This window comes from Martes martes (genome assembly GCF_963455335.1).
Source record: "Martes martes genome assembly, chromosome: 11".
Taxonomy (NCBI): Eukaryota; Metazoa; Chordata; class Mammalia; order Carnivora; family Mustelidae; genus Martes; species Martes martes.
In genome coordinates this window covers 23,609,124-23,622,680 of record NC_137899.1, presented here as the reverse complement: position 1 = coordinate 23,622,680, position 13,557 = coordinate 23,609,124, and the positions used below count along the sequence as shown (strand labels likewise).

General features: G+C 38.9%; 1 protein-coding gene across 1 annotated transcript in view; it reads right to left on the bottom strand.

Annotated features, from left to right (window-relative positions):
• Window positions 1-13,557, bottom strand: part of RELN (reelin) — a gene marked incomplete at its 5' end in the record, with an annotated part of 495,436 nt that overhangs the window by 166,574 nt on the left and 315,305 nt on the right. Inside the window, 4 exons of the mRNA XM_080818970.1 lie at window positions 184-312; window positions 1,198-1,406; window positions 2,743-2,855; window positions 10,394-10,545. Of these exons, the coding sequence (XP_080675096.1) occupies window positions 184-312; window positions 1,198-1,406; window positions 2,743-2,855; window positions 10,394-10,545 (603 nt within the window). The remainder of the gene's footprint in view (window positions 1-183; window positions 313-1,197; window positions 1,407-2,742; window positions 2,856-10,393; window positions 10,546-13,557) is intronic.

The window sequence follows — 13,557 nt, the reverse complement described above, 5'->3', positions numbered from 1 at the left end:
ATTTGCTGAAGTTATTGTCCCCCCACCTTTTTTTTTTCCTAAGTGAGATCCTTCCTACATCACCTGAAAACGAGAAGGCAGCTTCCTTACTATTATGAAAAAGTAGAGTCTTGGGTTTACTCCTGGATTTTGAGTCACAACATGGATTCAAGTCTCCCAGTCACTCAGGGAGAACGTACTCACCCGCTATAGTTTTCGGAGGAGTAGATGGTGCTATGGGGGAGGTGGGGTCCAGCACAGATCTCAGGCAAACACTCAGTGTGGAGGAGGGACCAGGAGCGCCCATGGTTGGTGGAAAACTCCAAGCTGACGCTGGTAACACCAGGACAAGCACAACAAAAAAGTACAAAGATGGGAAACGAAGAGAATCACCCCTCGTTAAGTACCTTAAACATTTGTAGAACTAGGGTCACAAATTTTAAGACGCTGTTTCCAAAATGATCACTTCCCCCTCCCCTGCAGTCTGACCAGCCTTCAAAGGGCAAACAGTTAAATTACCGTGAGAGAAACAGACTATCTTTTAAAGCCAACAAATGAAAACTGGGTTGGCGTGCTTCAATCTGATAGATGGCAAGGCAATTACCATGTCTCACACCGCCACCTCATCCCGTGAATGTGAGATCACAAAATTCTTCGAAAGGACGAGCAACACTTGTGCGAAGTGAAACCGAGAAGTCATAGCTCTTGAAGTGCTAATTTATTTTGGTGCCTATTATTAGGGGGTCACTAACCCGCATGAGGTCAAGCTTTTTTTCAGTTTTATTTGTTTTTCTTCTCTCTCGGCAATCTGTCAGCATGAATGGCTGCCACAGCGTGTGCAAACACTTCCGATACTTAAGACCAAGCTCGTAGAATGAACTCATTTCTACTTAAAATTATCCAGTCATACTCTACATATTAATTAAGAGCTCCTCTTTGTGGAGGGAAGTGTGTATTTTTTTTTAAAGGATATTTCATTAGAAATCCAGCTGGAAACCTACTGAGAAGTTACTCTGACTTAACAGCCAAGTCCACGTGTTCATTTATTTTTTTTAAGATTTTATTTTTTAAGTAATCTCTACACCCAACATGGGGGTCGAACTCCCAAGTGCAAGATCAAGAGTCCCACGCTCCACTGACTGAGCCAGCCAGGCACCCCCACATGTTCATTTCTAATCAGTGTGTGAGTTTACACACTCACGGAATAGGACTTCCTACCTGTTACCAGGCTGATGTGTTCCACAGCCCAGATTAATGGAAAACTGTATCATGTGAGACATCGTAGAAGGGAGAACAGGTAAGATGTGGAAAAAATCGACAGCCCAGACGTTCCTGTTATGCCCTTGATGGTTCTTTTGCCTGAGACAAAATCTGGTCGCAGGTGTCTGAAGCTCGGGATTGATGACAACAGAAACTAAAGATGGAACCTTCAAAACAAAGGAAACCAAAGTCACTCGTCGTCCCTCTATGTGAGTCTGTGTGGATTCTCCTAGATTCGGTCTTGCAGTTGCTAAGTATATAACTGCCGTTCATGAGCCCCGGCCGAGGTCCTGTGTGTTTCACTCTTATTTCATGGAGTCGATGTGGTCTTTAGTGGGTATCTGTTTGAGTCACTCAGGAGTCCTCCTTTGCAGGCACCTGGAACTCTCTATGTGTGCCTGATCAGGCTCTCTCTACCTGAAGATTAATTAGTCTAAGGTCTTTAAAAGTTATCAGAGCATATGTATTCATTTTATACACCTTGGCCCAAGACAAAGGCAACTTCACCTTATCCTTTATCATTGGCTTTCTTTAAAAAAAAAAAGTGAATCTGTATGGCACTAACGGTTGCCAAACTAGGTATTCTGAAAACAGGATGCTAACTGGTAACAGCCAGTGTCAACCAGTTAATCCATAATAACTAACATAACTGACTTGGTCTGAGGCATGCAGCTGACCAGAGCGGGTGTAACCCTAGCTAGTCACTGGTGGAAAGCTAGTCCATTACGAAATCCTAAAGGGTCTAACTTGAATGACCCTAGCAGACGGGGTATGCTGGATACTTTCTCTGATTGTTCCCTATTCTAGCCTCAATGTTTATCTCCCATCTTCCTAACTGAAACCAGGAAATGCTAGGTGCTGGCTGTGTTCAAGTTCTTTATGGTATCGAGGGTGCCATCAACGTGGAGAAAAGCCTAACTAATAATGAATGGGTGAGCATAGTCTCAGCGCAAAGAAACCTACAACTAGAAAAAAATAGTTCTACACCTAATGACGAGCATCACACATAATTTTGAAGATGTTTGCAAATAACCGGATCCAGCACATGCCCTAAATCCAAAGGGCGAAGGAAAAAATGTCAATTTCAGTGGTTATAATTAGAAAAAAAAAGTGACAATAATCTATACTTCTACGATGTCTTCTGCCTAGGAAATCCTAAGATGCTGGATAAGTAGTCATTATGCCCAATACATCTGTGACGTTCTATAATGAGAGCCACTTTCAGGGCTTTCTAGGGAACAAGAGTAAAGAGTACTGGGCTCTATCTTACCATCTCTAATGGGCTGTGCTTCGTTTGTCCTGATAAAAACCTCCTTTTTTGTTTGTATCAGGAAAAAAGTGGATATTAAAATGTCCATGTCATTTTTAAAGAAATCTGGCAACTTCCTGGGCTTCTAAAAGAGAGTGATCTCCTCCGTATCTAGCAGGATCTCCCTGGTTTCAAACTCGGACTGTCTAGGGATCTGGGATGGGGCCATGTGGCACTGGAATCGGCATCAGTACCTTATAGGAGGAATATGAAAGAGCATCCAGTGTAATGTGCTCTTTTCTTCCTTCAGTCTTCGCGTACAGGGTGACGTCATTTTCATGAGAATCTCCAGGGTCACAGACTCCTCCTGAACAAAACAAAAACTGTAAGTTCTTGGTACCAGACTGCATCCATAAACACGTGTGGTGTTAACGTTCAGAGTAAAAAAATACTTACAGAACCCAGATGTCCCTTAAGAATGACCCTAAACAAAAGTAACCAGACCCGAGGAAATAATTTATCAAGATAGTTCAGATAGAACTCTCTCCTGCTAATAAAGATCGAAGGCTTGCTATTTGGCAAGGCCAAAGTAACTGTGTGCTTAGTGAGATTGCTCAAATGATAGTTTGCAATGAGCTGTGGTGGCATGTCCGCATTTGAACCCTCATTAAAAAAGATATGCTCTGCTTTTTAAGAAACTGTCACTTCCTTATATTTGAAGTCTTACTGGCCAAAATTCAGACCTGATTGATGATGGTTTTGAAAAAATGTGGTGACTCACTGCATCAACTATTTCTTTTTTTTTAAATTTTTAATTTATTTTTATTTTTTATTTCTTTTCAGCATAACAGTATTCATTGTTTTTGTACCACACCCAGTGCTCCATGCAATACGTGCCCTCCCCAATACCCACCACCTGGTTCCCCCAACCTCCCACCCCCCACCCCTTCAAAACCCTCAGGTTGTTTTTCAGTGTCCACAGTCTGTCATGGTTCGCCTCTCCTTCGAATTTCCTTCAACTCCCTTCTCCTCTCCATCTCCCCATGTCCTCCATGTTATTTGTTATGCATCAGCTATTTCTGAGTGATATTACTTAAACAATTGCAATTTGTATCCTTAATATCTTAGCACATAGTAAGTATTGGCATCTTTTTAAAAAAACTTATTTAATTAAATTTTTAAAGGATTTTATTTATTTACTTGACAGAGAGAGACAGATCATAAGTAGGCAGAGAGGCAGGCAGAGAGAGAGGGGGAAGCAGGCTCCATGCCGAGCCCGATGCGGGGCCCGATCCCAGGACCCTGAGATCATGACCTAAGCCGAAGGCAGAGGCTTAACCCACTAAGCCACCCAGGTGCCCCAGGTATTGGCATCTTAACTGAAGTTCATTTTACATTCTTCATTTTTATTTTTGTACCTCATCTGGTTGTTGGAAAGTACACAGAGTAGCTCATTCTCTATTGGCCTACTTTACAGTCAAGTGAAATGATGGAACATTCAAACCGCAAGGTAATTGAGATTATCCTGAGGACGAAACTGAACAACAGAGCAGGGACCTGAAACTGACCATTCAAATAACTGATGGAAAAGCTGTGAGTCACTGGTATGACTTTTAGCCCTTGACCTTATTCTTTTCACTACTGCATCCAGCCAGTCACCCTTAATATTGCTGGCTTCCGTGAATTGTCTGCAGAACCTGGATTTTAAAGGACTGCATGTCTACACAGAGGCCTCTCCCCACCCACGGCTACCGTTCACAATGGCACCAATCATCGTAGCAGGAATGTAGGTATGTACGTGGATTTCCTGGCAAATATTCTACCCTTATGGTCCAAAATTTATAACGTTAACTCTTAATTTATTCCTATCTTTCAAAAAAACTCCCTCCAGTTCTTAAATTAACCACCATTAATGTTAACTTTTATCTATAGGCAATTTATGTTGCTAATACTCTATGGTGACAGTAGAGTAACCTCAAAATTCTAGAACGAGGTTACCTTCTGATATTTAATCTAGTAAAATCAACGAATAATGGTTGAGACTCACCATCTGAAGGAAGAAAGGTGTAGCATGTAGGTGACAAATGGAGCCACTGGAGGGAGGGAGGAAGCAAAGAAAGAAGGAAGGAAGGAAGGGAGAGATGGAGAGAAGGAAGTGGAAGAATGGCAGAATCTCAGTCTGAGAAACTGGGGTCTGATGTTGGGAAGAAATTACTGACATGTGATGTTTTAAGTAAGAAAGCTAGAACTTAATCAGTATAAGAAAGATCATAATAATAGAAGTAACTTAGATTCTGGTTATCTATGAAGCATAGAAATATAGCATGTTACATCTGTTAGACATACGTAACTTGGCATATTATAAATATTTATTGAGTTAACTAATCCGAACTGAGAAGAGAACGGCCAGATGTGGTGATAATGTCACCTTCATCCTAACAGATGTTTATTATTTAAGGGCAACAACCAGTAGAGAGAACCTTACAATTTTGCTATCTGATACCATATTTTCTTTTTTTTAAGCATTTCATTACACATGCCTACACTATGGTAAATAGAGCTAGTCAAAGTCATTCTAAATGACTGTTTCTGGGAGAAGAGATCTGCATGGAAACTAAACCCCCATCTAAAAACTGTAACTTTATGAGGACGTATTAAAGACTTACCAAAAAGAAAACAGGGAAGGTGGGAGGTCACAGGCAGTGTGGATTTAAAGCCACACACCCAGAGACACAGGAACTGCACCTCAGTCCTCTCTAATTTCACTGATTTGTTCCCTGTAAGTCTCTGCTCTCTTAAGAACAGTTCGTGAACTTCGCTTGCCTTTCAGAGGGAGCAGAGACACAGGCAAGAGCTCCTCCCGCCCAGAATGACAGAAGAAGAAAGTCCAAAAGGAGCCAAGACTTTAAAACGATGACAGACTTTATCTAAAAGATCCCCCATGGGGCAATTTATCAGCTCTCTGAAGTTTCAGTGACAGCAGCTCGCACAGAAAGATACGGATTCTTCTTCAGTTTCATTCGCTTTGATGTATTGTGGGGAGGTATGACTCAAGGGGCATTGTGTACAGCAATTACAGAAGATTTCAATAAAAACTAGATGGACAGTCAGGTTTCAAATAGTTTAAGTCCTGCTTTAAGTAGCTTTTAAGATATTTATGTTAGGAGAGCGATTTTGTTATTTACTATGTACAGGACATTGGGCTTGAAGGGAAAATAAAAGGGAAAAGTTTGTAATTTAGCAAGGAAAACAAGAATAATACACACGAAGAATGACAATTAGCAGTAACTGTGTTGTGCTGTCATAATCGCAGACAAAATTCACAGAAGAGATACAAGTGGGGACAAAAGAGCTGGGTGTATGGGAGATGTTCAGTGAATATGGGGAAGGAATAGTAAAGGAATGAGTGATGTGTGTTCGATTATTTTTATCTCGTTCACTGCATTCTGACTCTAAGAACAGTGTCAGATACTGGTCCTCAATGAATTTGTATTGAATGAATATATGAATGAAGGAAACAGACCTGAACCAAATTTTGAAAACTGAGAAATTTTCCAGAAATTGTCACAGTAGATCGATCTGAACCAAGGGATGAGACCAGGAAGAAAGTACAGGCAGGCCAGAGAGGAAGGGAGTGTGATTTTGTCTAGATAAACAATCAGACAATGATTTTCTAAAGGTGCCCGTATAAGCTGTCTACCATATCTTAGATCTCTTTCCATGTTGCCGTCTTCTCCATCAGCTACAAAAGTTTTGAAGTCTTTCTATGGGTCCAGTCTTACCGTACCCGGTTTTTCCCTACTGTCCTGTCCTATTACATCCTCTCCTATCTTAAAAACCACCTTTGCTAGATCCTCCTCAAGATCCAGACCCTGTTTCTTTTCTTCTGTTACCGATGAACTGCTTGAAGGAGTGGTCTTTTTTCAGGGACACAAGTCTTTTATTTCTTTTAACTCTATGTGCTTCGGCTTCCTGAGCACCAACACCATAGGGAATACTTGCTCAAAAGTCCCTGCGGGGGAGGGGGCGGTTCTCGGCCCCTATCCTGGTTGGCTTCTCTGGGGGCTGGTCCCCACCCTTTCCCTTCCTTCTTCAGTGTAGAACACCTTCCTCCCACGCCTTTATGTCCTTTCTCAGTATCCTTTGACTACCTCTATGCCTTCCACCTTTACCTAGATGAGGGTTCCCCCTAAGAATTTTTCCTGTCCTTTGTCTACGCTCCCTTCTGTTTGGGAGAACACAGCAACTCTGCTGAGTGGCTCCACTTGTCACCTACATGCTGATGACTTTCAAATCTGGTTCAGACCCTGAGAAAAATGTCTACTTTCGTATGGCTTTCCAGAAGCCTCAACCTCAACATACGTAACGCCAAAAATCTTCTACTCCATATCTGCTTTTTACTTATTTATTTTTGGACACTTGTTATCTTGGGAAATAGGAAAAAAATCCAAGAAATCCAAGGAAGAAATCCAAGAAAGGAATCTCTTTCCTTTCCAATACTGTTCTCATAATCCCCGTAGTCTTTTGGGTGTGAACCTCAGTTGGTTCCTTCTCTTCAGCTCTTTATTCTCTGTCCCCTTCTTCATATTATTACCACTGTCACTGTCCTATTCCTTTGTTGCTTGGTCTAGTGCAATAGCTTCCTAACGTAGTCTTGCCAGATGAAATATATTGCACAAACATTATTTATATGAAAAAATTATTTGTTTATCTGAAATTCAGATTTAAATAGGTAAAGGGGATTAAGAGGTACACACTTCCAGTTATAAAATAAATAAATAACAGGGATGACACAGCATAGGGAATGTGGTCAGTAATACTGGAATAACTGTGTGGTGACAGATGGTAACTAGATTCATCACAGGGATCATTTTATCATGTTTGAAACTTCCAAATCACTATGATGTACACCTGGAACTAAGAGGCTATTGTATGTCAGCTACACTTCAATTAAAATAATTTTTAAAGACATTTTAGAAAGAGAGACTGTGCATGAGTGGGAGGGGCAGAAGGAGAAGGAGAGAGACTGTCAAACAGACTCTGCTGAGTGTGGAGGCTGACACGGGGCTCGATCTCATGACCCTGAGATCACAGCCTGAACCAAAACCAAGAGTCGGATGCTTAATCAACTGCACCACCCAAGTACCCCTCATTTACAATTTTTTTTTTTTAAAAGCTGCCCCCCTCCCAACTCTGATAACCCTACCCTAACTGGTCTCCTGTCTTCTAATTTCTGAGTGTTTCAGTCTTTCCTTCACATTCATGCCAGAGTTTTCTTTCTAAAACACAGATGAGAATATGTTACAGAACTGACAGGAATCATTTGGTGGCTCCACACGGCCTAGAGAAAGAACCTGAACTCCTCAGTTGATATTAAAGAAAACCACCATTCTGGTTCCGGTTCTCTTTTCTTGTCCCATCTTCTACATTTCCACTCGGAAAATCACCCGCCCCGAACAAGTCATGCGAATTTATACCTGTGCTTTTTCTCAAAATGCTGGCTTAGCTTGTCATTCACTTCTCCCTTCAAACCCTTAAAAACTTGTTTTTAATATTCACAATTCTCCCTGTTTCAATATGACACTCAAAATTAACTATCCTGTTTATATATCGGCAGAAGTATAGGGACAGATTTTTATATTACAGTTTCTGTTCTGACTTTTGTATAAAATAAAATGCCTTTTATTCCCTCTTCTTTGAGAGAACTATCATCTACCTCCTCTATCTCTTCCTTAGAGGTAAGTTATAATTTTGTTGTTCTTAAAATGTTTATCCAAGTGTAATGAACACAGTGTTATATTGGTTTCAGTTTATAAATCCCTTTAGATTTAAATGATGGCCATCCTTCAAGGACCAGTTCAAACGTCATCTCCCTCACGGAGTGTTGCCCTGATCCCGACACTGAAGTGACCCAGAGTGTCCTTGGCATGTACTATTTCATTTCATTATAGCCCATAACATTCTCTCTCTTCTTAAAAATTTTTATCTAAATTCCCGGGTTATATTAGTTTCAGGCATACAATACAGTGATTCCACAGCTCTGCACAGTACTCTGGGCTCATGATGACAAGTGTACTCTTCCTCCCCTTCACCTATTTCACCCATCCCCCACCCTCTCCCCCTCTGGTGACCATCACTTTGTTCTCTGGAGTTAAGAGTCTGTTTCTTGGTTTGTCTCTTTCTTTCCTTTGTTTATGTCTTAAATTCCACATATGAGTGAAATCATACAGTATTTGTCTTTCTCTGACTGACTTTTAGATGTTACTTGTGGGCAGGAATTCTAAGTAATTTTTATGTATAAAAAAAGATACAGTGAGTCATACCTATTTGCATTAGGTGCTGTTTTAAGGGATTTGCCTGAATTCAATCACTGATCAGCAACTCTGAGATGTAGGTACCATTATGACCCCTGATTGTATTCTCCACATAACTTAGCTCAGTGGACTCTAGTCAATCAGAATTAATTAATTTTTAAAATGAAATGGAGATGATTTTATTTGGGATAATAAATTGTCAGCTCATTCAGATGAGTTTTTTTCTTCATCAGTATTATTTTAATTGATTCATTAATAATATGCAGAAAGAATTATAGATGACTAAATTCGTTCTACAAAGACACTTATATAAACATGTCAGTACTTTACAAAGGTGCTGAATGGGGTTGATTTAGTATGACTGATCTTGAAAAAAAATCAAGAATTCGATTATTCTGTGAAAAATGGGGAAAAGTGAAAATGCTTAGAATTAGAAGCACTGACAAGCTGAAAGTTCATCACAACTTTTTTAAGAGGAGGGTTAAGCTTTCCCAGGAATCTTTCTTAATAAAACGAGAGTCAGTTTGAATTCTAATTTTGTAAAGAAAATGAACTCTGGGTCTCTAAGTATACAGTCCATTTCAGAGTCTAATTGGGGAGATCCTTAATGTCGGAAGATTTTATTATTATATTTTACAGGCACAACTTCCCCATTATCAAACAGATCATCATTGAAAATGAGGTAGCATCAAGCAGACAGTGTTTTGGAACATGAGATAATCTGAACTTCACCGTGCCACTCTAACGTGCAGGAAGTAAGGAATGTGAGGGAAATAAACAGTCAGAGCTGAGGCCCAGACTCAGGGGGCCTGTTTGTCCTGATGAGCTGACATCTTTGTGAGTAAGTTCAAAGGTGGTAAATGTTTATTAAATGTTTATTTCCTGTTTCACTTCCAGGTGTTGCCTGTGCTTTTCTAGTCACTCAACAAAAAAGGCATGTGACACCTACTCACATTTCTGGAATGACATCCAGTGGAAGAATACGTAACTAACACGATAATTTTGAGAGGGCCCTAATTTCAACCCCCTCATTCTTCCTTGTATATTTTTCCAAATGTTTATCTAGTTATATGCTCCACAATAATCTGGGGAAAAATACATCTTATAGGCACTTTCTTTGTGTGTTTGGCACATATTAAAAAGTGGACAGTGTTATTAAGGTATTATAAACCTGTTTCTTAGCTTCCATTCATTTCATCAGTGATGAAATGATGATATATCCATGAAAATGAATGGCTTACTTGGATGACCGCTTCTGGGGGGAAGCCAGGGACTTTGGACAAAGGAGTGATTTTGTTCTCAGCTTCTCTCCCATTGTCTTTTCAGCTATGACCACTGAGGGAGAGATGGGATGAAGGTCTATGGCATTTTACCTTCAGGACTACCAAGGCATTTCAGGACTAGCTCTCTTATAGGATGGTACTAGTGGGGCTGGTCTGAAGCAGGTGTGAGCGTTTGCTCATCTAACAGAACTCCGATTTCATGAATTTCATTTTATGTTGTTAGACAACAAACAAACTTACTTCCACAGGGATATGGGCTGGTGTAGGTTCTGCCTTAGGTCAACAAAATTTGTTAAAATTGTACCTACCCATAACAAAGTAAAATCTCAGGTTCCCATAACCGGTGGTATCCATATATGGGGTGCATAGTTTCCTCTCTCCATCTTTGAGGAAGACCATCGATAAACCTGATTCTACTGTTCCACATTCTGTACCAATGACAGCTCCCAAGATGTCCCACCTTAAAAACAAGTGAGAGTCATGAACAATTGGAATATTAAGTCAAAGCTTCATAGAGTATAGCATTTTATTTTTAATGAGGAACATATACTTAATAATCATTCTGAAATAAAGATGTGGTACAACCGATTAAATAATGAACAAATTTTAAACACATTCCATTCACAATTACGATTTTTCTGCAGAGGATAAATTTAACCAATACTATGTATAGTATGTCTACTACATGATAGTCTTTATTCTCAAAGTACTTACAGTCAAGATTGGTGGGGGGGTCAAGTCTGAACTGAGGAAACAGGGAACCATAAAAGAGAGTATCGTAAGATCATACACTTTTATGGTATTTTGCACATTACCAAAATGTAACTAGAATGTAATGGAAATAATAAAGTAATAATGTAAAAAATGTAAATAGAATGTAAAGTCACAGGAGTGGCAAGAGTCTGGCAAGTTTTCCAAAGAAGATGAGATTTAAACTGGATCATGTCAAAAAATATAGAATCAGATATATAGGAGAGAACAAAAATATCTAATATTTTAAAATTCCTGTTTCTCCTTAGTGTTTATTTCTGGTTGTGTCTAATCTGGACATTGCTAGTCACACAACTCGCTTGCCCACGCATGGAGGAAATTGGGACACACAGAGGTAAGTGGCTTGCCTAAGGCTAATTGCCTGTTTAGCTCTAAAATTGAGATCTTCTGTTTCTCAGTTTGTTGCTATTTTATTAGTTACAGTTCTAAAGACTGTGTCGTGTCAGGGAGATTATGTTGACCCATTTCAGTTTATAATAGATTTGGGACCAAGATGTTTAGGAAATGTCTTTTTTTTCCCATAATTTAACGGATTATATTAATCATTCAAGAAACTCAAAAATAACTTTTTGAAGCAGCTCTTAATAGTGCTGGACCACTGTAAATTAACAAGGAACCTCTCTTGACTCATACAAGAAAATCTCACACTGGTTCATTGGTCTTTTACTTGCTCCATTTATCCCAATTAAACCACTCAGCCTACTGATCCACAAAGCAAGTTAAGCTTATAAATGATGCATATGGTGACTCCTTTTAGGTGTTAGAGTATTTTTAAAGTGAAAAATTGGATAGAAAAAGATGGGATTGTCCTGGACTAAAAGAACCTTCTATTCAGGTGAAAAATGAGATTAGTAGTCTTTTTCTCATTATTAGTTGTAAATGAATAATTCTTCTAGATGAATCTAAATCAATTATTTTCAAGACTTCCACCACAGACAGAGCTGTGTGAGATAAGTTCAGACTGTATATTTCTTTTCTTTTCTTTTTTTTTTTAAGGTTTATTTATTTGAGAGAGAAAAGGAGTGCGCACACACAATCGGGAGGGGCAGAGGGAGAGAGAATCTCAAGCAGACTCCTCATGAGAGTGGAGCCCGATGCCAAGCTCGGTCTCATAACCCTGAGATCACGACCTCAGCCTAAACCAAGAGTTGGGTGCTTAACCGACTGAGCCACCCAGGTGTCCCTGTATGTTTCTTTTCAATCTTTATTTTGCAGTCCAATACATTCAATTTTACTCTACATTAGTCTTTATTTCTCCCACTTTTAAATGTTGGAAGATAACAAAAGTGAAGTTATTTTCTTTAGAAACCAAATATTTATAATCAAATGAAATGGAAAGTTGAATCTGCTTTGAAGAGAAAGAAGCAGAGAGAGCGATCTAAAAAATCATTTTGTGTGTCAGTGATTTGAATAAATTATCTTGCATTTATTAAAAATTCAGTAGAAGCCTGTTGTAGCATAAGCTCATTCTTCATGAATTTGTGTAGATACCGGCTCAAGCTTAGTTGGAGACAAAGTATCCTTGAGGGATAGCAGAGCAAGGCTTTCACTCCCTGGACTTGAGAGACCAGATCTGTAAGGGCGCAAAGTTGTGGGTCTTTTCTAGATAGTCCCCGACCGTCTTTTCATAATCACTTACGTGAAGTAAAATTATAACATAACCAAATCTTTGAGGCTGGAAGTGGTATCTGAGGAGCTTTAGAGTCTTAGTAGTATTTTTGATGGCATGGCAATTTTCCTGAAAGTGAGTGTTACTTTTCTACAGCCTAATTCATGTCTTCCTCAGGTAAATGTGGGTGTAGTGAGTTGCATTTGAAGGACTGTCTGCCTATAGGGAGAGACCTCTACAACATAGCAATTTATATTTATGCTTTATGCTTTGATGACTAAGTCCAAAAAAAGAGCCCCTATATTATTTATTATAAATACAGTGGTATCTATTATTTATAATACAGTGGGTCGAATTTGGAACATAGAAAAAAAAGTTTCATAATCAATAAAATGCCTTAAGGCAACTTTGTTCCTTAGATGTAGCAAGGTCACAATGATGTTTAATTTAGATCTTTAAAATATGACTTTTCAATTCTTGTGTCAAAAAAAGAGGAATATTTTTCTAAGTAAAGATGATTTAAAGCAGTTTCTTAGCTGGAAAGCGGATGGTCCTCTCTATCAACTATTTTGGAATGCTTTGAGAATACAATTAATTATGTTTTAATCAGCTCATACTTTGATATTTTTAAGAAAGGTACAAGAGGGTAGAAATTAAATCTTTTCACACAGAAAAGATAAATATGTTAGGCGATGGATGTGTTAATTAACTAGATGGAGTTCTTTCACAACGAATACATATATCGTGTCACGATGATGTGCTTTAACTTTTTCACAATCTTGTATGTCAGTGATGCCTCAGGAAAGCTGAAATTAAAAAAGATTTCTTTCATTACCTTAAAAATAGAATGAGATCTATTCTTTGAAGGGCAATTTGGCAGTAACTATCAAGATGAAAACTACATACCTCCGTGTATGTCTATGTACGCGTATGTATCTGATTCTCTCATTTTCCTTTTCCCTTTTAGGAATCTACCTTTCAAAAATACTTTAACAAGTATGCAAAAATTTTCATGACAATATTTCTTGTCTGTCAAAGGGGTTCAACTAGATAAACTGGTACATCACCCTTTTGAAATCCTGATCTATATTT